Source organism: Miscanthus floridulus, chromosome 8 (genome assembly GCF_019320115.1).
Source record: "Miscanthus floridulus cultivar M001 chromosome 8, ASM1932011v1, whole genome shotgun sequence".
Taxonomy (NCBI): domain Eukaryota; kingdom Viridiplantae; phylum Streptophyta; class Magnoliopsida; order Poales; family Poaceae; genus Miscanthus; species Miscanthus floridulus.
In genome coordinates this window covers 173,732,672-173,759,202 of record NC_089587.1, presented here as the reverse complement: position 1 = coordinate 173,759,202, position 26,531 = coordinate 173,732,672, and the positions used below count along the sequence as shown (strand labels likewise).

Below are 26,531 nucleotides of genomic sequence, written 5' to 3'. Positions count from 1 at the left end.
TTATTTCATCAGCGAGGTGCTCTCCGAGACCAAAGCATGCTACCCCCACATCCAGAAGCTGGTCTACATCGTGGTCCTAGCCCGGCGCAAACTGCGTCACTATTTCGAGTCTCACCCAGTGACTGTGGTATCATCTTTTCCCCTGGGGGAGATAGTTCATAACCGGGAGGCCTCAGGCAGGATAGCCAAGTGGGCCGTCGAGCTCATGGGGGAAACCTTGACTTTTGCGCCTCGAAAAGCGATCAAGTCTCAGGTCTTGGCTAATTTCGTGGCTGAGTGGACAGACACCCAACTACCGCCTGCTCAAATTTAGACGGAGTGCTGGACCATGTACTTCGACGGATCCCTGATGAAGACCGGGGCAGGTGCGGGACTGCTCTTCATCTTGCCCCTTGGAGTACACATGCGCTACATGGTGCGACTCCACTTTGCTGCCTCCAACAACGTGGCCGAGTATGAGGCCCTCATCAATGGCTTACAAGTTGCCATCGAACTTGGGGCATGGCATCTCGACGTCCGAGTCGACTCGCAGCTCATCGTAGATCAAGTGATGAAGGAGTCAAATTGTCTCGACCCCAAAATGGAGGCTTACTGCAAGTTGGTACGTCGCCTAGAAGACAAGTTCGACGGCCTCAAACTAAACCACGTCGCGTGGAAGTACAACGAGGCCACCGACGAGCTGGCAAAGATGGCCTCGGCACGGGCCCCGGTCCCTCCGAACGTCTTTGCCAGAGACCTCCACAAACCTTCCATTGACTACACCTTGATAACAAAGGAGGGCCCACCTATGGAAACCATGGTGAAGCTTGACGCCCCCTCTGCTACCGAGACCCCGTCGACCGAGCCTGAGGTCATGGAAGTCAACATCGAGCCTTCACAGACTAATCAGGACGCGGATTGGCGAATCCCGTTCCTCGATTGGCTTGATCAGGGGGAGCTTCCTAGCGACAGGACTGAAGCACGATGGCTTGCGCGCCAAGCCAAGACCTACGTCCTCTACAATGATGAATTGTATAGGCGAAGTCCCTTAGGTGTCCTCCAACGATGTATCACTGCCGAGGCGGGCCGAGCCCTGCTTTGGGACTTGCACGCAGGCACCTGCAGGCACCATGCGGCGCCTTGGACGCTCGTAGGAAATGCTTTCCGCCAAGGGTTTTACTGGCCGACGGCGGTCGCCGACGCCACCAAGCTAGTATGCTCATGCGAAGGATATCAGTACTATGCTCGACAAACACATCTCCCAGCCCTGGCCCTCCAAACCATCCCCATCATGTGGCCGTTTGCCATATGGGGGCTCAACATGGTCGGGCCTCTGCAAAAGGCCCCTAGAGGCTACACCCATCTACTGGTATCAATCGACAAGTTCTCCAAAAGGATCAAGGCTCGTCCAATCAATCGAATCAAATCCGAGCAGGCAGTGCTATTCTTCACTGACATTATCCATAGATTTGGGGTCCCCAACACCATCATCACTGACAACGGGACACAGTTCACCGGCAAAAAGTTCCTAATGTTTTGCGACGACCACCACATCCGTGTGGCCTGGTCGACCGTAGGACACCCAAGGACCAACGGCCAAGTAGAGCGTGCCAACAGCACGATCCTACAAGGCCTCAAGCCAAGGATTCACAACCGGTTGAAAAAGTTTGGCAAGAAATGGCTCACCGAACTCCCATCAGTCATCTAGAGCCTAAGGAACACTCCAAGCCAAGCCACAGGGTTCACGCCTTTCTTCCTGGTCTATGGGGCTGAGGCCATCCTCCCCACTGACTTGGAATATGGTTCCCCGAGGCTACAAGCCTATAACGAACAAAGTAACCGCACCACCCGAGAGGACGCCCTCGATCAACTAGAGGAAGCCCGAGACATCGCGCTACTACACTCGGCCAAATACCAACAGAGCCTACGGCGCTATCAGGCCCGACGCGTCCGAAGGCGAAACTTGAAGGTAGGCGACCTGGTATTGAGGCTAGCACAGAGCAACAAGGGCCGCCACAAGCTGACCCCGCCATGGGAAGGGCCGTACATCATCGCCCAAGTACTGAAGCCTGGGACCTACAAGTTGGCCAACGAGAAGGGCGAAATCTTCACCAACGCTTGGAACATAGAATAGCTACGTCGCTTTTATCCCTAAATTTCCAAGCATTGTATATGTTGTTTCTCGGAATACAATTAAAAAGCATTCTTTAGTCGGTCTAATTTTTCGAGAAACCCCCCAAGCCCATCGTGGGTCTCGGCAATACAATAACACGGCAAGGGAAACTTGGCTCTACCTTGGCAGGACCAAGCCTCCCTCGAGGGCTAGATGGGGGACTCCCCCTAGGTCCCACGCACCATTCTTCAGTCATTTTTCACAAAAATTCCTACGCCAAGACTCTAGCATGCTCTGACAAATCGGTTGTAAAAACCCCTCAGGCCAAAGTCTGTTTCCTAAGCAAGAGGCCGGTAGAGTCACGAGACGGCCTACGCCTCGGGGTTACGGTACTCCCTCACTACCTCTCGCCCAAGGGATGGCTTAGGCCCCATGGAGGTGTTTTGCAAATGAAATCTAATCAGGAGCAACAGAGGGCAGAGGCTCGAAAACACGAGAAAAACAACTAGGAAACACAAATACTTCAAAAATAAAGGCCTCGACGGCCACAAGCGTTACGATACAAAAATAATTCCTACTCTATTTTTACATGGCCCCTGGGGCCCAGGTCAAGGCTCAGGGCCTTCAACACCGGCAGATGGTAGGGGAGGAACCACCTCCTCTTCGAAGAGCATCGCCAGCGCCGTGCCAGGGCCTTCCACCGCCTCCATCAGCTTCGTGACCGCTGCGTCGGCCTCCTCCTCATCATCAGGCAGGACATACCCATCACTGATGGCCGGGAGGTCGACGCCGACGTAGTGAGAAGAGATGACGGCTAGCGCGTGCTTGACACCCATGTGCAGTGCTCCTTGGAGCTGCTCGCGCATCTGGCTGCTCAGCACGATCAAACGGCTCCCTAGGGAGCCACCTGACTAAACCCCCTCAACCTCCAAGGCCTCGCAGGTGGAAAGGGCGGCACGTTTTAGCGCCTCGTGCTCCTCGATTTCGGTCTCGAGCACCGTCTGCACCGCGCTAGAAGCCTCAGCTGCCCGAGTAACCTCCGCCTCTGACTCTGCACCACAGAAAACAGAATAAGGTTGAGTGAGGGAAAAACAACCTAAATTAGGAGCGGAAGCCCACGGAACTCACCCTTGGCCTTCAGCTCCCAGCATCGGGTCTCGACCTGACAGGCCTCGGCTTTCTCCTTCCAGCATAGGGCCTCGGCCCGAGAAGCCTCGGCCTCCTCCTTCAAGTGCTGGGCCTTGACCTGAGAAGCCTCGGCCGCCCTGGAAGCTTCACTCCCTAGCTCTGCGTCACACAAGGGAGTTAGGGAGCAAACATAAGGAAAAGAAAACAAAATGAGGGGACTAAAACTCACCCTCGACCGTCCCCCTCCAAACCACGGCCTCGGTTCGCGAGGCCTCAGCTGTAGCAAGGGCCTCATCCAAGGCACCTTTTGTCAGCTGGTGCGCATTCTGTTCTGCCCCCAGCTGCCCCACGAGAGCCGTGGCCGAGGCCGTAGCTTCAATGGCTTGGCCCCTGATGGCATCCCGATCGCTGACCATGTGGGTGAGCTCCTCCTCCAACTCCTTGACCCACGCCGCCAGAGGGGCGAGCTGCGTCTGGGCCGTGGCCGCCTCGACCTTCATGTCGGCACAACGAAGGCGGAGGTCCTCTACCTCCGCGCTCTGCGCCGACAAGAGCTCGTTGGCGCTGGCAAGAAGGCCCTTCTGCCGCTGAAGCTGGTCCTAGACGCCCCTCTCCCACCGGAGAAAGACCGACTTCCCAAGGGACCAGGTCTCGAGCTCCTGGGGAAGCAGAACAGGGGTCATTGATTGCAACAAAACCCAGAAAAAGACAACGTCGCGTGAGAAAGGAAAACGCGAACCTAGGCGACTCCGGGCAGTTCGTCGGCCACCACGGACAGTGCCGTCCGTAGCGACCACTCCACCAGCTGGCGGTATTGCTCGAAGGTGCCCTAGCGCCTACCCTTGGTTGCGTCCTCAAGGGCAAACAGAGGCTCCCCCTTAGGGTCGTCTCGGCTCCACCACAGTACCCGTGGGTGATCCCACCCGCGAGGCTCAGGTCATGCCCGCACGAGGGCCGAGCTTCCCTCGTCCAAGATCGGCGCCGGCTGTTCCACGGCACTGGTCTCCTCGACGTCGACCACCTCTCATGCCCGGGAAGTATCGTCGGAGGAGATCGGATAGACCTCCGCCTCCCGGGCGCTCTGTCGCAACAACGGCGGGCCCTGAACCAAGGGCACCACCGAGGCCTTCACCGCCTTCATCTCCACCTCCTGGATAGATGGCCTCGCCACCATCATGACGGCCTTGGTGATCTCGGGGGCTCCGGCCTCCGCAATTATGGCCTTGATGGTCTCGGGGGCTCCGGCCTCCGCCACAGTGGCCTCGGTGGACGCGGAAACACCGACCGCGGCCACTGCGGTCTCGATAGTCTTGGGCGCCCTGGCCTCCGTCGCCTCAGCCTCGGAGACCTCGGGGGCCTCGACAACCAAGGGCACACCGGCCCCATCTGACTCATGAGCCTCGCCCTCGCAGGGCGGAAGCACTCCCTCCCTCGTCTGTGTAGGGGTCGCCTCGGCGGCCCCTCCTTGGGCGGCCGGCTCCTTCGGGTCGGCCCTCGCCGACGCCGTGCCACGTTGAATAGCGGCTTGTGCCTCCACCACCCAGTGGGCAGAGGAGCCAGGGCTCGCCTTGAGCACCTTAAGGGGCGCCAAGGGAAGCTCGTCCGCAGGCCGCTTCCGACTAAGGAAAAATAACCTATAGGGTCAGCGCGAGACCAAAAGGCGAACAGAAGGCACTATGACCCTGCCAAAAAAAAACATCTACCTTGAACGGGGCAGCAACCGCTTCGCCATGGCAAACCTTGTCCGCAAAGGCAGAGGCAGCGGCAGAGGCATCGCCTCTGTGTCCATCGGCGCTGGCCGGTCCTCAAAGGACCCCGGCGCCCCATCGGTCCTCTGTGGGGGCGGTAGTGTCGCCTCCACCGCCACTTGTTCCACCATCGCCGTCGAGCCCACCGGGCTAACGGCGTGTTTGCCCAATGCCCGCGCCCCGAGCATGTCGGCCTTGGCCCCGGAGCGGGCAATCGCCGACCCCAGATCCGCTTCTCCTCCTCCTCCCGGGAGTGCCAGGCTGCTTGCCAACACCCCGAGCACCACCTCCACTACGTCAGGGAGATGGTCCAGATGACCTCGCCCCACCTCGCCCTCATCATCCCCGTCCGAGGCCTCCATCGACAGCGACGGCGACGGGGACTCCTCCAACAGGAGACCATCCTTCCTTTGTTGACGACGGCGCTTATCCAGCTCCTCGCGCGCGAGGATTTGCTTTGTGCGCTTTGCCGCCTTGGCGTCTTTTTGTTTTTTCTACGCATCGGCGTGCACGTAGTTGATCGCCCGCCACCTCGCGTCCTTGGGAATGGGCAGCAGAGAGGAACGCACGTCCCTCATCCCCTGCAAGAACGATGGACGCGCATAAGGGAACAAGGGGTAAGGGGAGACTAAGGAGGCTCGGAGGCTATGGCGGCACATGACTTACCAGCGAGAGGAACCTCCACGACGGCTGCATCGCGATAGGGGTCAAGTTGCCGCCCCTCAGCTTCGCCTCTACCATCTCCCCCACCTGACAAAGAATTTCCTCATCAGAAAGGGCAGAGGAGGACATCCGGATGCCCTCAATGGGCTCACCCGGCTTCATCTCGAACAGCCGCCGCCACCGAGCCATCAGCGGCAGCACCCTCCGGCGGTGGAAGGCGGCCATGACCACAGCCACGGTAAGACCATGGCCCCGCAGCCTCGCCAACCCCTCTAGAAGCGGCTGTAGCTTGGGCTGGTCGTCCTTCGGGACGCCGTACTTCCATCTCTCCGGGCAGCTCCCCACAATCCGCCTAGTGTAAGGGGGAAGTCCTCTGTCATCATTACGAAGGTAGAACCAGCTTGTGTACTACCAGCGGTTGGAGGACACGAGCTGGGCTGGGATGTAGAGGTGCTAGAGGTCCTGGCGCACTTGGAGAGTGCAGCCGCCGGCCCTCATCGCCTTCCTCGTACCCGACGTGCCCGTTGGCTTGGTGGTGTGCCCTGCCCGGAATAGGTGGAGCCACAACTCCCAATGGGGAGCAATCCCCAAATACCCCTCACAGACAGCAACGAAGATAGCCGCCTGAGCGATGGAGTTAGGATTGAAGTTGTGGAGCTCCACGCCGTAGTAGTGCGGGAGCGTCTGCATGAACCGATCCACCGGGATGCTGAGGCTACACTCGTGAAAGGAGATGAAGCTCACGACATAGCCGTTGTGAGGCCTCGGCTCTGGCTCGCCGTACGGAGCAATCCACTCCAGCCTAGTGGGGTTCGTCACCGGGCGAAGGAGTCCACCGTCGACAAGCGACTGAAGCATCTCCTCGGTAACATCCGACGGATCCTAGGGGTCCGCCTCGACAACGACGATGTCGCCGGCCATGAGTGCGATGGAGGGATCGAATGCGGCGGTGAGTTTTTCTCTCTCTCTTCCATGCTCTCGCTTTTTTCTCGCTTTCTCCCTAGGCTCGCTCTTCTCCCCTCTTCTTCCCGGCGCCCGCTGCTCTAGCGATGGCTCGATGGAGGCAGAGCTAATGCAGGCAAGGTAAGGTGAGGAGGGGCGAGACTCTTTGGGTATTTGTGCAGGGGGAAGGCGAAATGAACGAGCAACGAAATCGGGGAAGTTTCCCCCCAATCCGATGCAGTTAACCATGAGCCGATTTCACTGGCCCACGCGCCCACGTCTTTCTCATTAAATGCGAGAACAGTTACATCCTATCCACCACGTCACGCTCGGCCACTACGGCAGCAGGCGTCGTTTCGCCTCCCTAGGAAACCGCCTCAAAAGGCGCGCCACCCATTGTCGAGCCAATGGGGAAGATATTCCCCCTGGCCTATTCCTTTCATATGAAGGAACCAGGCTCTGAGCCTATTATGGTCTAGGGGTTCGAATGCTGGGCCCCAAGAGGTTTCGATAGCCGCCCTAGGATAACAGAGTCAGGGACGACCACGGGCGAGCCTATATGGGGCTGAGGCCCAAGCAAGCGAAATGCTTGGGACGCCCAAAGTCGTGTCCGAGACCGGCATGGAAGTCTCTGAATGGGATCCCACCGTAGGGAGGCACCGAGCCACCGAGGCCCAGCGAATGGCCTCGGCACCCACTGGAGAAACCCTATGGTACTCTTGGAGTGTGTCTCTGGACCGCTAGCCATCCCCTAGCGAATGGGGCATGGGCCTCCACTCGGACTTACCCAATAACAGCTCACCGGAAGTGCCACCGCTAGTACCCACCGAGGGTAGCGAGGCACATTCCACCCCTCCTTCTGAGCGAAAAGGAAGCATGAGGGTCATACAAAAAGTTAGGGGAGCCCTCGATGGCCTTCTCGCCCTATGCAGAGGCTAAGGGGCTCTTCCTACAACCTTGCCGAGACCCAGCGACCCCGGCTCACACTCGAAGGGGCTCGGCAAAACAAACCCTCCTTCCGAGCAAAAAGGAAGTGTGAGGGTCATACAAAAAGACAGGGGAGGTCCTGATGGCCCTCTCGCCCTGTGCAGAGGCTAGGGGGCTCTTCCTGTAGATATGCCGAGACCCCGCGACCCAGGCTCGCGCCCAAAGGGGCCTCGGCAAACAAACCCTCACACGCGAGGGGCATATAAAAAGCCAGGGAAGCTCCCGATGGCCCTCTCGCTCCGTGTAGAGGCTAGGGGCTCTTCCTGCAACCATGCCGAGACCCAGCGGCTCTGGCTCGCTCTTGAATGGGCTCGGCTAACAAACCCTCCATCCGAACGAAAAGGACATGAGAGAGTCGAATAAAAAAGCCAGAGGACCCCTGATCGCCCTCGTGCTCTGGGCGGAGGCTTGGGGGCTCTTCCTGCGCCCAAGACAAAGACAAACGATCTAAGTTCGCGCTAGAAGTTTTGTTACAAATACGATAAAGGGCAACAGAGTCAGGGACGACTTCGGGGTGAGCCTACAAATGGCCGAGGCCTGAGTGAACAATCGTTCGGGGCGTCCTAAGTCGTCTCTGAGGCCGGCAGGGAAGTCTCTGAATGGGATCCCACCATAGGGAGGCACTGAGCCACCGAGGCCCAGCAAATGGCCTCGGCACCTACTAGAGAAACCCTCCGGTACTCTTGGAGTGTGTCTCTGGACCGCTAGCCGTCCCCTAGCGAACGGGGCACTGGCCTCCACTCGGACTCACCCAATAACAGCTCACCGGAAGTGCCCACGCTTGTGCCCATCGAGGGTAGCCTGGCACATTCCACCCCTCCTTCCGAGCAAAAAGGAAGTGTGAGGGTTGTACCAAAAGCTAGGGGGACCCCTGACAGACCTCTCGCTCTGTGCGGAGGCTAGAGGGCTTTTCCTGCAACCTCGCCGGGACCCCCGCGACCCGAATTTGCACTTGTGGGCTCGGCAAATACGATAAAAACTCCTCACTCAAACGTGAAATGAAAAAAGCCCATGGAAGAGTAACTCCACTCCTCCAGGGCCTCGGGGGCTACACCCAGCGAGTGCACTCGCGCGCACCCACCGAAACCTCAAGAAACAAAACCCAATTCCTACGAGAGCGGCTGTAAACCAAGCCTCGGCAAACCCCCAGGAGAGTGCACGCACTCCTCCAGGGGCTCGGGGGCTACTATCGGGTACCATAGAACCGGGTACCCCGAGCAAACATCAAAAGGGTCACTTAAATCCCATCAGAAAGCAAAGCTAGAAGCTAAGCCATAGGCTCCTCACCGGCCACGTCCGAGCCTACCAGGCTCTCCGCCCCACCTTGAGCCTCGCACAGGAGGTCTTGGCGTCCTGACACAATCTCCGCCTCGCGCGAGGCCTTTCACGGAAGGCCTCGGCAGGGAGTGCAATCTTCGCCTCGCGCGAGGCCTCTCGCGGAAGGCCTCGGCAAGGAGTCCGATCTCTGTCTCGTGTGAGGCCTCATTCTCCGTATCGCTCGAGGCTGGTTCATCCATAGCCCGATGCCCCCCACCTTGACCGACCCTCCCGACAGCACGTCATGTCCCATTAATACGTCAACCACTCCCGCAATCTCAGCCAGACGATGGCTCGACACCGCAGAATGGCCGACGGGACCTGAGGTCGCATCAGCGCCTTACCGGCTAGGACAGGGCATGGCGGGGATTACCGGCCACTGTGTTCTGACGCTGCGCCCACGATCAGCGCCCACACTACACTATGCCCCGTGATCCCTGCCTCGAAAACAACATTGCACGGACAAACTGGCCCGGGTCATCATCGCCTCCAAGCCAGCGCACCAGATCAGCCGCCCTCTTGGGGCCTCGGCACTGTGCACCAAGGTCTCGGCTATCTCGGGGTTCATGTCCGCTGAGACCCCCCACTGTGGTGCAGCCTCAGCACCGACCGAGCCTCGGTCTTGCACATAGTCAGTCTACAGCAGCTCGCACGTTCACCACCGCACCCACTCCGAGGCAGTCCTAGGGCTCCCATGACGCACAGGATCGGATGGGACCAGCATGCCGCCCTAGTGCTCCAAGGACAGACCACTCTGACAACCACGCCGCCATAGGAATAGGCCACAGGGCTCAGACATGCCACCCCTGTTGGCACGACGCCGTGTAGTTAGCACATGTACTGTCCTTGTCCTCCCTTCAACTATAAAAGGAGAGGACTTGGGCCACTTAGAGGAGGACTCACGGAGAAGAACACCTTGTAACACACACACATACACATCCTAGCCGCCTGAGAGCAACGTCTCAAGCAGCCCACATGACACCTCGCCAAGACCTGGGACTAGCTCCCTCTCTCACCGTGCTTGTAACCCCCTACTACCAGCACTTTGGTGCAAGGAATACAAGATTGATCTCTTAGACTGGACGTAGGGCATCGATTGCCTGGACCAGTATAAACCTTGTGTCTCTTTGCATCACCATCCGGGATTAGGAGCACGCAGTTCAGATTCACTAGTCGGTTGAGGACCCCCCGGTCCGAAACACCGACAATGGGCATGATCTCTATTTCCCTTATCCGAATGCTTTTGTGGGTTGTGATCAGCAAACCAGTATTTGTATTTGAACTCGGGTGTGTAAGTCAAACTATTTGCTTCCACGTATTTTACAACACTTGTTTTGTAATAACGATGACTCTGAGGTGATGTAACCTATTTGCAAACTGTCTGTGAAATGTTGTAATGTATGATATGTTATGTTGAATTACTGTGATCTTAGTTGTATGCAAGTTGGTTTGAAATCCTTCGAGATTTTAGTTGACTACCGGGTTTATATGGGCTCAAGTGCGATAAATTGATTGTTTCGGCAATTGTTTTTGTACTTGTGCTCTTATAAATTGGTCGGTTCTGTAACACGCTTCTCCAACTAGAAGACCTAGCCAAGGAGAGGACAATGCTCACTTCTAACTCCGACCCACTTCTCCGATCGGAAGTACACCGAACCTCTACTTATAGCTCTTTCTCTGACCGACGCGGTTGGAGCCGACTGGGAATGACCGAACGGGGACGCTCGCTCAGTGAGGACCCGAGAAATCAGGCGGAGCAGATAAGGTAAGGCACTCAAATCAACTGTAATACTAAGGACCATACCCTGCATACCTGTAGGATAGTACTGTCGGGTCATGTTAGAAGGGTACTTTATAACCTTCTAGACATGTCAGAACACGAACAGTTTTGTGGGCGCCAACATTTGTCCTACAGTATGGTAGGCACCGACATTTGCCATACTAGAGGAACATGATGGAGCCTGCCATATGCATCTGGGCGTCAACAGTATTGTGGGCGCCGACAAACCGTCTTGTACCCAACGGCGTGGGCAACAAGACTAGGTAGCACACACACTCTCTTTCTCTCTCTCTCTCTCTCACTTGTAAGGCCATCTCCTTCATCTATAAAATTGGATGTGCCCTCTCCCAATGAGGACAGACGATGGACAACGAACAACAGATAGATCATTCCGACTCACTCTCTGCCAATGTTTTCCTAAACAGTAAATGATCTTTACATGTTCGCCCTTCGTTTAGCATTTAGGCTGTTCACACGGTGTTTAAACGAAGTTAAATGGTCTAAACGGTTTTGTACTTTAAAAAAACATATAATTATATATGCGCATGTAAAAAATTAAGTATTCTAGCATTTATACATATTTATCCGAGTAAAAATCAATTATTTTGGTATGTATATATATTTATGCATGTGAAAAGAACCAAATATAGATATTTATGCATGTAACATCTCAAGTGTACACATTTATAAATATAATAAACTTAAGTATACAACTTTATCCATACAAAACTGAACTAGATTTACCTCGTGTTCGCCTAAACAGCCGTTTAAACAGCCGTTTAGCTCGTTTAATGTCGTTTATCTCCGTTCCGTTTAGGCCATTTAGGTCGTTTTCCCGTTTTTTGACCATTTAAACAGTCAACCGTTTAATTTCTGTTTACCCCTTAAACAAAACAGTTTACCACCGTTTACCATTTACTGGCAGTTTAAATGACCGTTTAATCCATTTAGGAGAACACTGCTCTCTGGTAGCTTTAGACATCCTAAAGCTACACAGAGCATACGTTCCAATACATAGCACACATAGGAGCTCCTGTCACTCTTGGCTTTTCGGTCTAGGGTCTGACCGGACTTCTAGCACCCCCCATCTTACTCCCACTCATTTGTAACCCCACAGCAAACTTTGAGCACCTAGGCTCAGGAATAAAGTCACTGACCGACCCAAACTAGACGTAGGGCACGTTGCCTGAACCAGTATAAACCCTGTATCATTAAGTGCTAGGCCACATCCTATCATAACGTACGACAAAATGACAAATATTTAATTGTTGGTCACTTTTTGCACCGACAATTGGCACCGTCCATTGGGAGAACGCCATACGTTCATGCTTTTTGATCATCGGATGGCCCACCTTTCCGCCATCTTTGACATAGCGGGCTCAAGCGATATGACTCGCATTGGCTCGCTAGAGTTTCCCATGCTCCCACCTATTGGGATGTGGGTTCCTCCCATCTTTGAGCCATCACAAGCCTTCATCTTCGAAAGCCTGGACTTCATCGCCGACCGGCTCGTTGTGCTTCGCCTTCGTGAGGAGGCACTTGTCCCGGCGCCCATCGAAGGAGGAGCGCTTTCCATCGGCTCCGGGCCAGCCGGCGACCTCAATGACGAGATGCCTGCGCTTTGCTCTGAGCCCACGCTGGGCTCAAACCCCACTGTGAGTAACGTACATATTGTTCTTTACTCGTTATTTAATATCTTTCGCTAACTCTCTAGAGGGACCCCATTGTCCCCACCATGACCGCCATGCAATCAGTTCCCCTACGGTCTCACATCCCCCACAAACATGTACGCGCAGGGGCTCCGAAAGATATTGACGCTACCCCCTCTCACATCCAAATTTGTGGGGATGGTGGGCTATGCTCCCGCCTCTTTCCACGACCTCATGGATGACAAGGTTAAAAGCGATGGCTCTAGCATCGGCGACGTCATGGCACCTAGCCACCCTCTGTCCCACGAGTGCACTATGGCAGACACTCTGGGACAGCCGTCGGTGGTAGCAGAGTCTCTACAGACTCATACCTGTAACACCTCTAGTGTTATGAGCTCACTTAGCATCTAGATTTAGACCTAAGAGGATTTACTGAAATGATTTTCTTAGATTTTAAAATTTAACTTATATTTAAAAGTGTCAATTTTGGCAAATTATATTGAACAACAGGTTAATTAGTTCCTAGAGGTTTTGTTTCTACGAGTTAGTATGACGTATGGACTAGTGCTTAGAAATGCCTTAGGGCAAATGAATAGCAAATGGCTTGTTTATTTGATTAAGCATGAAAAACAATTTTTATAAACGAAAATAAAGTATGACTTGTAATTGGTACTTAACTAAAAATTGAAGTACAAGTTGTGTAGAGGAAAATGTAACTTTGGTTTTGGAGAACGAATATTGTTAACTGGGGTTTTTTGCCAGCTCAAAAATTGAATTTAAAATTTAAAAACCAGCTTCTTGCGTCAATGGTAAAAATTAGAAATTATATTTTAAAGCGTTGTTTGTGGCGATTTGTTTTGCGCAAAATAATTACATAACACCCTAAGTATGAGTTATCACGTGAAATGTTACTGGTGGAAGTCAATAGGGTTTAGATCTTTTGGAGTTGTCGACAATGTATTGCTGTTCACATTCGCGTCGCGTTGTCTCACACGTAGGCACGCAGCCAGTAGAACCATGTGACGCCCATGTGTTTAGCTGCTGCATGATTTCTCGCATCCCTGCAGCTGCAGCTGCTGTCCTTGCCTCACTGTCGTCCTGGCACCTTGAATATGGTGGTGCATCCCCCTGCTCTGAATCCATCCACCATCCAATTCATTCGTGTCGCGCCGTGTTGCCCTGCTGGCCACGTTGTGCCAGGCTGCCCTGCCCCATGCCGTGTTTAAGATGGTCAGTGGTGAGCGCACATGGATCTATCCACTCTCCCTCTCTTTGCTGCCAGCCGCCGATGTCGCTGCCCTGCCACTGCACGTGCAGGCGTGCCCGAGCCTACGCATGGCTCCTCGCTCTTCCTCTCATGTGCCTGTTCTGCCCTTCCTCCTAGCTTGTCCGTAGCACCATGGCCCACCGAAGTTACCCGCTGTCACACGCATAAGCACGCCCGGGTCCCGCGTCGCATCTCCATTGTGGCCGCACCATCGTGCGTCCCCGCCATCGTCCGCGCTGGGTCACCCTACTGCTGAGCAACCACCATGGCAATGCCTGCCATTACCGGCCTTCCCTCACGAGCATGCGCGAACCCCATGGCCCCATAGCACCACCCCTTCCATGTTCCTTCCCTGGCTCCGCTGTGCCCCACACGCACTCACCGTAGCCGTGTCGCCGGGAGCTGTCGTGGTCCCTGCTCGGGTCATCGCCGCGCCACACGCATGTGGTTAGGGCGCTGCACCCTACCCAGCATGAGCAAGGTCTAGCCGGGGGGTGCGCCATATTCCACCGGTGCCCAGGAGCTTGCCTCGCCAGCCGCCGTGCCCCGTAGCCACCCCGATGCGTTGTGGCCTCCCGTCGCCGCCTCCCCTGCCACCGCCGCATATGGCCATCGTGCTGAGCTCCACCTCGGTATGCGCTGTGGCCAGGCCAAGCCCGGTTGTGGACCACTCACCTCCCCGCACCGCTCCATCTCCGCCGTAGCACCCCCGCCGTGACAACACTGGCCGGCGGAGTAACTCCCGTGCGATGCTCTGTTTTGAGGTAGAAGAGGGACTCAAGCACAAATAGAATTCTTTATCATGTTCATTTTGCAAAAATGCTTGACTCATAACTTTACAAGATAGGGCTTAGTTAATTCTAGGAAAACTCGGGAGCCTCATCGCCAAAGTACCGCCAGGTCGGTTTGGGCTCGTCCGCATTGGGCTGGTCTGCTGTCGTGGCGCCTATGCCACGCGTGGGCCGGCTGGCTGGGCCGCTCATGCCCTGTCCCCGCGCCTAGGCCACTGTTGGCACGACTGGGCTGCCCGCACACCCATTGGGCCGGCCTGTCGTCGCCACACCACGGGCCGCTCGCTGGTCCAGCCTGCTACGCGTGTGGCCGCTCCACGCGGGCCATGTTGGGGCTGCTGGGCTGCTTAGCGGCAGTCGGCCCTTTTCGTTCTAGAAAACATTTAGCTAATTTAGTTTCAGAAATAAATGGGTAAATTTAAGATAAATTTGTGTAGATAACCAAAAATTGTGAAATCGATTTTGTTAAGTTTCTAAAATCATGATCTACCTGATAGTGTATTTTGTTCGCATAAGCCTATATGTTTTTAGGGTTGCTCTAATTATTTTAAAATGTTTAATATTGTTAGAATGTGAACTTGTGGGAATTTTTGTGAGAAAATGGTCATAGTGTTCACTCTAAAAATTTTATAGTAAATTACTAATATTATTAGTTGCTCCCGGTAATTTTTGTAGCTCCAGAATAATTAGTTTGCTAGATAGATAATAATGCCCTATTTCGAATAAAGATTAAATCAGTAAAAAGGGATAAAGAAACACCTTGAAATTGTATAACTAAAACACTTGTTGGGAAATGACACCTTTCTCGATGATGTTGATACGTAGATTGGTACATTAGTCGTTAGAACTTGCTCGTTAACTTGGAAGGCGTAAATCGTATTTTACGAGTCACGGTTGCAGTTGATTAATTACGTCTTTGCATTGCATCGCATTGCATATCATAATAGGGATGTTGATGGATCACGAAATCATCGGGAGTTGCTGGAGAAATGGTATTTTTGGAGATCATGTCGCCATGATGGAAAGCTAACTTCTGATTAAATCTTACCCAGGCAAGCCCCGGTGCATAACCCCTACTTTTCTGTACTTTAAATTATATTTGTGCATTAAGTTTTAAGGAGTTAAATGAAACCCACTTACATATATAAATCTTTATTCTATGACTCTTACTAGTATGACAGGATCGTGTAGATTGCTATGCTACAAGACTCTGATAGAAGTCGAGTGATTGCCTATCACTCGCGAGAGATAGGAAATATATTATTGTTGTTACTATATTATTATCACTCATGATAAAATGATGGAAAGGAAAAATAGAGACCGGGTAGGGATATGGTTTAGGTATTGGTGGGTGTAAGAGATTGTGTCCTGTGGCCAATGGAACATAGCTTAGTTACACTGTTTTCCCCGTCTGTGTCGGTTAAGGACCGGCCATTGCATTGGACTCTAGGCAAGTCACAGACTTATTATCCTGAGCACATACTTGGGTATGGGCGTAGGGAAGACTTGTTACTCTCTTGTGATGGGTTTCGGCTCTTTTTGGACTGACTTTCATGATGGTTTTTGGGTGGAGGTCCTTGCACCGCTCTGAGTCTAGGACTCAGGAGCAGGGGCTTAGAGTCTAAGTTTGGATGGGGACCTGGACCCCATGATAGGAGGGTAGTGGGTTGGTCCTGCTTGTGCCTGAGGTACAAGTGGGGCGTGTGTTTCGAGGTACCCAGCTGGGCTCATTGATTCGCAAATTGATGCCATGTCAGTACGACTTGTCTACATTCTAGCACCGTAGTAAGAACTGGAAGATTAAAGATGGTAAAATGATTCTGATTGCTTACCACTTGCTTGAAAGTAGCACATATGCTTGCATAGAATGGTTAGTTAATAAACTAATGATGACTGCTAATAAAATTAAATATAAGGACACACGCTTAGTAATGCTTCCTTGGAGTCTTTTTTCTTTTCTCCTATCAGGTAAGTCTTGTTGAGTACAATTGAGTACTCGGGGTTTTATTTCCCCTATTGCAGGTGATAGGCGGATGCTAGAGCTGACTCTTGTGTGTGGATTTCTCCTAGTGGGCTCAGAGAGGATTCCTTTACACTGCAATCATAGTCTTTATTTATAACTCTCACTAAATGTTTTTTAAATGGAAGTTTTATAATCAGTTGTCATAGTTTATATATATCAATACTTCATCATGTCATGAATAGATGTTATTTTCGATGCAACTCTAATCACATGTTTATATTCCACTGTTAACTTAAATTGTTCATAACTCTGATAACATGTTCATATTCCGCTATTATAAATAATAAATATCATACTCTGATGTTGTATGAAAAGTGATGTAAGAAATAATTAATAATGATGTAAGCTTTATTCTCTCATTTGTGATCCTGATGGAAAAATGTGGATTTTTAGGTTCTCCCTTGGGGTGTGCTCGATGGAACCACACAATTTGGTGTCCTCCCTTGAGTACTTAGTGTATAATGGAAGACGAGTACTCTAAGGGGGCATTAGATTAGGTGGTTCTACCACAACACCCCTCTAGACCCTTGTGTGGAGGCCCTCGCACGTGCGCAGGAGCACAGTGAGGAGCTATGACAAAGGCGGTAGAGCTAGCCGCCACCTACGCCAACGCGCTCGACGCAGCACGCTATGCCACGTGTGCGTAACCCGGCAAGCGGCGCCCGAGGTCATGCCCGCTAGGTCTAGCACAACATTATGGACAGGGGAAACGATCCCCCGTAGTTCTCTCGGGCTGGCCAGAACATTGCCGCTATGATGATGCTTCTACGCGGCCTTCTTGAGCCTGGCGACCCCTAGGAACAGGCGATCCACCGGATCCTTCGGGCGCTGGTGGAAACCGCCGCCGTTCAATAGGTGAAGAGCTCTACATCACGACACTGACTTGCGGTCTCTCTCCCCATCAAAGGAATGGGGGCGCACCAGTCTAATCACTCCATCCGCTCACCACTACAGTCGCCGGGCATGGAACAGGTGGCCGCAGCTGAAAAACAGCCAAACTCAGCACCCGCTCCACACCGACCACCTATGCACGAATGCCTCAGGCCAAACCGAGACGCTTGTAGTGTCATCAATAATCAACATCAAGCCCATGATGATGATGACTTCCATCATGCGACGGTGAGAGTAGGCGGCATAGGCCTCGGCTGGGCCATTGAAGGGAGCGGGGAAATGCACCCTAGGCATAGTCACCAACCAGACGACCGAAGTCCTAGCCCGGATGGCCTAGGACCATGGGCCTTTGGCCGTCGCATCTAGAGAGCGTCGTTCCAATAGCACTTCCGACCGCCTACCAATGTCGCCAAATATACTAGGGAGATGAATCTCGGTATATGGCTTGAAGACTTCTGGCTCGCCTACCGAGCTAGAGGAGTGGATGATGACCACTTCATCATTCAATACCTCCCCATCTGTGTGGGGGAACATGTTCGAGCATGGCTCGAATTCCTCCCGCATGACAGCATCCGCGACTAGGTGGATCTCAAGAGGATCTTCATCGGGAATTTCTAGGGGATGTATGTCCACCCTAGGAATTCCTGGGACCTCAAGAGCTGCCAGCAGGAGCCCAATGACTCCCTATGGGATGACATCCATAGGTTCTCAAAATGATGCAACTCCCTTCTTGATGTCGTTGATGCGGACATCATCAGCGCGTTCCTCTCTGGGACAACATGTGAGTCCTTGATACACAAGCTTGGCTGTCTGAAGCCCCATACCACCCACGACCTACTCGACGTCGCCATGAACCACACCTCCGACAAGGAGGTGGTCGGAGTGGTCTTCAGTGGAGGCCGGGATAAGGGCAAGGCCAAGTGCGAGGACCAAGATGAGGGCCCCTGCATGCAAAGGGACAAAAAGAACAAGAAGGATCGGCGTTGACTGGCCAACTCCGCTTTGGTCACCATGGCCAATCGTGTAGGCAGGCCACTTTAACAAGCTCATGGAGAGTCCATGCACAAAACACGCCTACCCTGTCAAGCACCTCTACAAGGACTACGAACTCCTCAAGCGCTTTCTGCGATAGGCCGATGGACCTAAAGAAGGAAAGGGAAAAGAGGCAGCAGCCAAGAAAGGAGGCATGGTGGGCAAGGATGGGGATGGCTTTCCTGATCCCAAGGAATACCTCATGATCTTTAGGGGATCCGATGCCATCTACTCCAAGCACCAGAACAAAGTGTGCTACAAAGAGGCATGCGTCACCGAGACGGTCGTCCCCACCTTCCTTAGCTGGTCAAAATCTTTGATCACTTTTGATCAGAGGGACCATCCTTCCCACATCGCTAGACCAGGTCGCTACCCGCTCATCGTCGACCCCATTGTCCACAAGAAGCGCCTCACCAAGGTGCTAATGGACGGAGGCAGCGACCTCAATATCCTCTATGTCAACACCCTTGATGCCATGCGCATCCCCTAGTCAGAACTTCGCCTAGTGAGCTCTTCCTTCCACGACATGTTCCTAGGAATGCAGGCATACCCGCTCGAGCAAATCGACCTGCCTGTCATGTTTGGCGACTAAGCCAACTTCCACTCGGAGGTCCTCACCTTCGAGGTGGTGGACTTCCTAGGGCCTACCACGCCATCTTGGGGCAGCCATGCTACGCCAAGTTCATGGCGATCCCCAACTACACCTACCTCAAGTTGGAGATGCTAGGACCGAACGGCGTCATCACTATGGGTTGCACCTTTTCACACACCTACATGTGCGACCGCGAGCATTATGAGCTCGCCACTACGGTCACCAACTCATCCGAGCTCCCTCAGCTTAGAGAGTCATCAACCCAGCAGTCTCGGACTGCAACAAGCCAACCTCCTCGACTACCTTCCGCCCACTCAAGGAGACTAAGGCAATAGGGATCGACCCCACCGACCCAACCAAGATGGTGTGGATCGGTACCCAGCTCTTGGCCAAATAGGAATGCAAGCTTGCCGACTTTCTATGCACCAATCGTGATGTCTTTGCATGGAAACCTTCTGACATGCCAGGCATTCCATGGGAGGTCACCGAGCATGCATTACGCCTTGTTCTAGGCTCAAAGCCCGCCAAGCAACGTCTGTGTCGCTTTGACAATGAGAGGCGCAGGGCCATAGGCGTGGAGGTCACCAAACTCCTAGCAATCGGATTCATCAAGGAGGTATACCACTCTGACTGGCTTGCCAATCCTATTCTTGTTAAAAAGAAGACCGAGAAATGGATAATATGCGTTGATTATACCGGCCTCAACAAGGCATGCCTAAAGGACCATTTTCCTTTGCCACGAATAGATTAGATAGTCAACTCCACCTCAGGATGTGAAATCCTCTCCTTTCTAGATGCCTACTTAGGCTATCACCAGATCATAATGAAAGAGTCTGACTAGCTCGCAATCTCATTCATCACCCCATATGGTTCGTACTATTACGTAACCATGCCTTTTGGTCTGAAGAAAGCTAGCACCACCTATCAACGGTGCATGTAGCAATGCTTCATCGATCAAATCGACCCGCTCGACTAGCCTGACCAAGTCAAGCGGCCAAAACCAACAATCATCGGCTATGTTGATGACATAGTGCTCAAAATGGCTCAAGCTTGCGACCTGCTCACAAACTTAGCCGCAACGTTGGTGAACCTTTGAAGGTTCAACATCAAATTGAATCCCGAAAAATGTGTTTTTGGGGTTTCAAAGGGGAAGCTGCTTGCATACATTGTGTCCGAATGCGGTATCAAGGACAACCCTAAAAAATCATGGCCATCTCCGACATGGGCCCTATACACAATGTCAAGGGCGTACAATGGCTCACTGGCTTTTGGCCGCCTTGAGTCGGTTCATCTCCCGGCTAAGCGAGCGGGGGATGCCTCTCTACAAGCTTCTAAAAAAGATGGACGTGTTCGCCTGGACTGAGGAAGCATAGCAGGCTTGGAGAGCCTCAAAGCATCACTGATGTTGGCCCCAATCCTCGTCGCTTCCAAACGAGGAGAACCCCTCCTCCTCTATGTTCCAGCAAGCAACCACATGGTAAGCGCTGCCCTAGTCGTCAAGAGGGAGAAGCCAGGACACCACCTTAAGGCCCAACGACCCATATACTTCATTAGGGAGGTACTCACCGACGCCAAGGTTTGGTACCGCGGGTGTAGAAACTTCTATATGCCATGTTGATGGCAACCTAGATGCTCCTACACTACTTCACCAACTATGAAGTCTCAGTCATCACTTCATATCCGCTGGGAGACATCGTCCGCAACCGTGATGCTATGGGATGGATCTCCAAGTGGGCACTCAAACTATTGGGCCACGACATCAGGTATATCCCCCACACCGCTATTAAGTCTCAGGCTCTCGTGGATTTTGTCGCCGAATGGACGGAAGTCCAGCTCCTGACCCTAGACATCACGAGTACTGGACGATGTTCTTTGACGGGTCCATAATGGTGCCCAGCTTGAGGACAGGAGTGGTTTTGATCTCCCTAGACAAGAGCAGGCTCCGCTACGTGATTCGCCTCCATTTTTTGGCCTCAAACAACGCTGTGGAATATGAGGCCCTCATCAATGGATTGTGTGTCACCATCGAGCTCGGTGCTACATGGCTCTACGTCCACGACAACTCAGAGTTGGTTGTCGACCAAGTCATGAAGGAGTCCTCTTGCAAAATCCCCCTCATGGCAGCATACTGCCAGGAGGTGCGCAAGCTCGAGGACAAATTCTAGGGGATCAAACTACATCATGTCCCCTGAAAGGACAATGATGCCACCAATTTTGTCACAAAATTGGCTGCCAGGTGGGTTCTATCTCCAGATGGGGTCTTCATCAACGACCTTCATGAGCCGTCCGCTCACATCCTAGAAGGTCTAATCTAGACACACCCTGATGCCAACCTGGCGCTCAGGGGCCCTAGCCTCGGTGCCTCCGTGATGACGTCACCCGCTGACGTCGCCATGGTAGCACTAGATCAAGCCGACTGGCAAGTGCCGCTACTCGCCTACCTCCTTGAGGAGGTTCTCCACCTAAAAGGACTGAAGCGCGATAGATCGCTCGATGCGCCAAGATGTTTGTCACATTCGGTAACAAACTTTACAAGCGAAGTCCGTCAAGGATACTCATGAAGTGCATCCCTATTGACCAAGGGAAACAACTCCTCCTCGAGGTCCATGCCAGAATATGCAGACATCATGTGGCCCTGAGGTCACTGGTTAGAAAGGCCTTTCAACAAGGTTTTTATTGGCCCACTACGCTGCGAGAGGCAGAGGATGTTGTCCGCAGGTGTGAGGGATGCTAGTTCTATGCTCGGCAAACTCATTTGCCAGCACAGGAGCTCCAAACCATACCCATCACCTGGCCATTCATGGTCTGGGTCCTCGACATGGTAGGACCCCTCAAAAAGGGCCTAGGTGGCTTCACTCACATACTCGTAGCGGTGGGCAAATTCACCAAGTGGATAGAGGCAAAGCCCATCACCAACATTCGTTCGAAAGAAGCGGTCAAGTTCTTCCTTGACATCATCTACTATTTTGGTGTTCCTAACTGTATCATCACTGACCATAGAACTAACTTCACTGAGAAGAATTTCCTGGACTTCTGTGATGGATATGGCATCAGGATCGACTGGGCCTCAGTCCGACATCCACGTACTAATGGTTAGGTCGAGCGGGCTAATGGCATGGTCCTCCAAGGACTCAAGCCACGCATCTTCGACCGACTCAATAAGTATACCAGGCGATGGGTTGTAGAGGTCCCAGCTATTCTCTGGAGCCTAAGAACAACCCCAAACCAATCCACAGGGTTCATGCCTTTCTTCCTAGCCTATGGAGCTAAAGCAGTACTGCCCTCTAACCTCGACCATGGTGCCCCAAGAGTGAAGGCCTTTGACCGCGACCGAGCTGCGGAGGCTCAGCAAGACGCAGTTGACCTACTCGAGGAGGCACGCTAGACGACAATCATCCACTCCGCTCGCTACCAGCAAACTTTCTGTAGGTACCATGAAAGAAAAATCAGAGGGAGGATCCTCGAGGTCGAAGACCTCATACTTTGAAGAACCCAATCAACCAAGGAGAAACACAAACTCTCTCCACCATGGGAAGGTCCCTATATGGTGACCGAGGTGGTCCGATTCAGCGCCTACTGACAGAAGGACGCCAACAACAACGTTCTCACCAACACTTGGAATATTGAACAGTTATGTCGTTTCTTCCCCTAAAAATTTGGTCTTACTGCTTTGTTTCATTTAATGTTTGCTCCTACAAGCACCCCAGCCCAAGCACTCTTGGTTGAGGTTGCTCGGGGGCTCCACGAGGGTGCGATACCACCTCTCTTTTTTACTATCATATAGTAAATAATTTTCACCCGAACGAAAGGGTAGTCCGTTCCTTTAATTACCCTATGTAACTTTGTTTTAAACTCCCGACCGATCACACCCCACCCTGACCTACAGTTACAAGTAGCTAAGCCTCGTGGGCCATGCCTGGGTTTTTAAGGTTGCAGCCTATGGGTCAAACGGGCAGGTGCGAAAAAGAAATGATAAAAAACAAAGCTATGCTAGGATAAAAACAAAGAACGGATGGGACATGCTTCCCCTTATAAATGATTCCATCACAAAACAAAACTGATGTATTCATGAATATAAACAATTGTCCACATGGGGGCTCCCCCATGAACTTATCCTTTACATTTGCTGACTATTTATGACCTAAATTCTATTATGGCCGCCCGGTGGCATCGGCTGATGGCACGACCGACAAAGATAAGGGTTGCTCGCTCTTCGACGGGGCGATGTTCGATTCGGTTGGAGGCAGGATGATGCTCACTTTTGACCTAGCCTCCACTCCATCCATAGGTTGGATGATGTCTTCTTGATGCACGCCTTCAGCTGCGCTCGCACTATGAGCCTCCATCACCCACTGTGCGGAGACTTACTTGGCAACTATTTGTGCGCATGGCACCAAGCTCTCCCCGAGTGCATGGATGGCATATGCGCTCTAGTTGTCGGCATAACCTCTATAGATGGCGGTGAAGTCTAGGTCCAGGTGGTGCTTCATCACTGAGGTTAGCACCCCCGATGTCTCGTAGAACATCCCATCGAAGATGAGCACCCAAACCTCGTTCGGGACCTCCGCGAGCTAGATGTTGGGCGTACTGGTGCTCGGCACTGACTCGAACACCTCAGAGACAACCACCTAGGCAACATTGCATATTTGGTGAAGCTCCCCCTCGAGAGCATGTCGCTCTTCAAAGGACTTGGTTAGCACCTCCATGCTCTGATCGATCGCCGCCTTGGCTATCTCCAGCTCCCGCTCTAGAGATCCAATCCTTCTGCCCAATTCTAGAAGAAGGACGACATGCTCAGAAGCAAGGGAAAGGAAAAACCAAGGTTTCAACCAAAGGCGTAACTGGTACATACTAAGGTGGGTGTTCTCGAGGATGAAAAGTCCTTCCTCTTGCTGGGTCACCTTCCCGAGCAGCCGAGCATTCGATTCCTCTGTCCCAAGCACTTGCCCCCAGAGCATGAGCACTTCCTGATCAACCTCCGACTAGGCCTTTTGCTCTGACTATAGGGTCTCCAAGGAGTTTTGGAGCACTGCCTCGGTCTCCATCAGGTGGACCTTTGCCACCGCGAGTCCCCGCTCAGCAGCGGTCACTTGTTCCGCCATGAGCAGTTCCACCGCCCGTGCTCCCATCGCCACGGTCACCCAATCTTGGGACTCATGGCAGGTGGACTCTAGCTGGCGCTCGAGCTCATCAACCCACCATGACATTGTAGCTTCCCGCTCCATCCACCTGTGCTCCTCCTGAAGGAAACAGGACTTGTGGATCGACATGCCTCTAACTCCTATAAAGCAAGAAACAAACACGCTGGGACAACCAGTGGAAGACCAAGGAGTTGAGGATGAAGACTAAAAACACAAAAGGCTTACCTCAGTGATGCACGATAGGTCAACTAAAACCGCCTGATGGACGAGCTCAACCCACTCCAAGGCCTCCTTGAGCTTCGCCTTGGTTTGGGCGAGATCAGACTCCATCGATAGCCCTCTCTCCTCTAGGAAGTGCCAAAGCACCACCACCTCCCCATCACATAGGATGAACTGAGCCTTCCTCGGGTTGCTGGGGTAGGGCCACACCAGCTCATGGGTCGCCCCCATCCTGCTGGAAGATCCAGCCGTCGCAACATCATGCGACGACCGAACCACCGCCAGCTCCTACGATGGCGGGATGGTCAGCGGCTCCACCCTAGCACCTGCCTCGTTGGAGCAGGGGGTCTCCACTACCTTGACCCCATGGCCCACTGGTGGATGTTCTATCTCTGGCCTAGCCACGTCACCTCCTAACACCTCCAGCTCCGACCAGGAGGGCGAGCCGTGCGTCCCTCCGCCAGGTGAGGTAGGGAGCCCGGTCTCCCTCCTCTCTTCCGCCACAGTTGGTGCGGGAGGGATCGCAAGGGTCACCTCCGACCTAGCCACCGCCATCACCATGAGGATCGCCACCATCACCATCGCTGCCACTGTCGCCGTGCTCACGATCGGTCAGGAGGGCGCGACCCTTAGAAGGGAAGGATGCACCGCTGCCAGCCTACTTTCCCCACCGCTCATCACAACTCACTACAGGCTGGGTCTCCACTCCTCCCACATGGGAGGTGGGGCAATGCTCAATCCTGTTAATCCCTGGCCGTTGTCAAAAAAGTATAGGTCAGTCAGGCTCAAAAACTCAACTGTGAGATTAAGAAGGGACATGGATGCATACATAGACGAAAGCAGCAGGGCCCTAAAACCTCGACTACTGGCAATGAGCCCGGTGGACAAGGATTGCTCATGGGTCATGACTAGCGTCCCTTCACATCGACCGACGGGGGAGTCGACCCAGCCGGTTCATAATCGGCCCACGAGTCGGCATGACCATCGGCTCATGGCGCACCCGCCAGGGCAGGCGTCTCTGTGTTGTGGCTCATGCACACACACCGACCCCAAAGATGCGGGGGTACAGGCATGATCCTCCGACTGGCTGGCACGCCCCGCCATGCTTGAAGCAGGGGGGCGACACCAACGATGCCTTCGAAGGGTGTGGTGATCGCGCCCGCTTCACCTCTCGCTTGTCGACGGTGTTTGAGCTCACAGCATGCTTCCTTGACACGGGAACATCACCACGCCTCTCCATATTCCGCCCACCATCGGTGGACACGGCCATAGGCCCATGACGCTCCACCAAGGTCACAACGACGCCCGGGTCTCCGTCGTCCTCGGAGGTGCTCATGTCGCCACCCATCTCCATGGGCTCCTCTGACTCAAGCTCTGCCTCCACATCGCTTCGGTTTTTGTTGGCCTACACCCACTGGGTGATCTCCTTCTCATGCCTCATCTGAGCCTTCTTAGCTCTCTTCTTCTTCTTGGTGTCTGCTGCCTCCTTCATGGTAGCTTGTCGAGCTGCGCCCTCTGGCCCCCTCAAAAGATGTAGCTAGGATTTGTAACCGGCAAGTCCCTACGAAACGGACGACTCAAAGTCAAAATATAGGAGAACAAAAGGGAAAAAGACACTAAATAAGGAGAGGGGAGCATACCAGAGTGGACTGCTTCATGGCATGAAGGGGTCCAGACTTTCCTTCGAGGGACTCTTGGGCCCTTAGTTGTAGCATCCGGTCGAGCTAACTCCGGTGATGCATGGTCGAGATCTGTTGGGCCCAAGTAGTTCCAGATCGGCCACCTCCTCTCAGCTAGTGGGGTGACTCAATGGCAGAAGAAGGTGTGGAACACCCGTAGCCTATTGAGGCCATGCTACACTAGCTTCTAGAGCTCTGCCTCGATGACTCCAGCTTGTTCTGTCAACTAGAGTGCAACAGAACTGACCAATTTATAAGAGCACAAGTACAAAAGCAATCACCGGAGTGATCAAACCATCATACTTAAACCCATATAAACCCGATAGTCAACTAAAACCACAAAGGATTTCAAGCCAACTTGCATACAACCAAGATCGTAGTGATTCAACATAATAAGCCACATGTTACATCCATTTCACAAGTAGTTCATATAGTTATTACAACACGAGTTCATAAATAGCAGAAGCAAAGTAGTTTGAGACCCTCACACACACTTAGTTCAAATACAAGCTAGTTCCATAGTCATATCCAACAAAAGCAACATGATAAGATAGCATAGATGATCATGCCCCATGATCTAGACTTCATTC

At 53.0% G+C, this 26,531-nt stretch overlaps 1 protein-coding gene across 1 annotated transcript; it reads right to left on the bottom strand.

Moving 5' to 3' along the window:
• Positions 1 to 3,003: 3,003 nt before the first annotated feature.
• On the bottom strand, positions 3,004 to 3,720 carry LOC136470197 (uncharacterized). Its single transcript, XM_066468121.1, has 3 exons — positions 3,634 to 3,720; positions 3,221 to 3,377; positions 3,004 to 3,143 (listed from the first exon to the last, which is right to left on the bottom strand). The coding sequence occupies exons 1-3, from the start codon at positions 3,718 to 3,720 to the stop codon at positions 3,004 to 3,006; spliced, it is 384 nt and encodes a 127-aa protein (XP_066324218.1).
• Between the last annotated feature and the right edge of the window lie 22,811 nt (positions 3,721 to 26,531).

Excerpts from the sequence above, each read along its gene's own strand:
- LOC136470197 (XM_066468121.1), bottom strand. The coding sequence starts at position 3,720 with ATGAAGGTCGAGGCGGCCACGGCCCAGACGCAGCTCGCCCCTCTGGCG. Across the intron at positions 3,378-3,633 it reads AGGAGGAGCTCACCCACATG|CTAGGGAGTGAAGCTTCCAG; the intron begins GTCAGCGATCGG and ends TGTGACGCAGAG. Across the intron at positions 3,144-3,220 it reads CTGGGAGCTGAAGGCCAAGG|AGTCAGAGGCGGAGGTTACT; the intron begins GTGAGTTCCGTG and ends TCTGTGGTGCAG.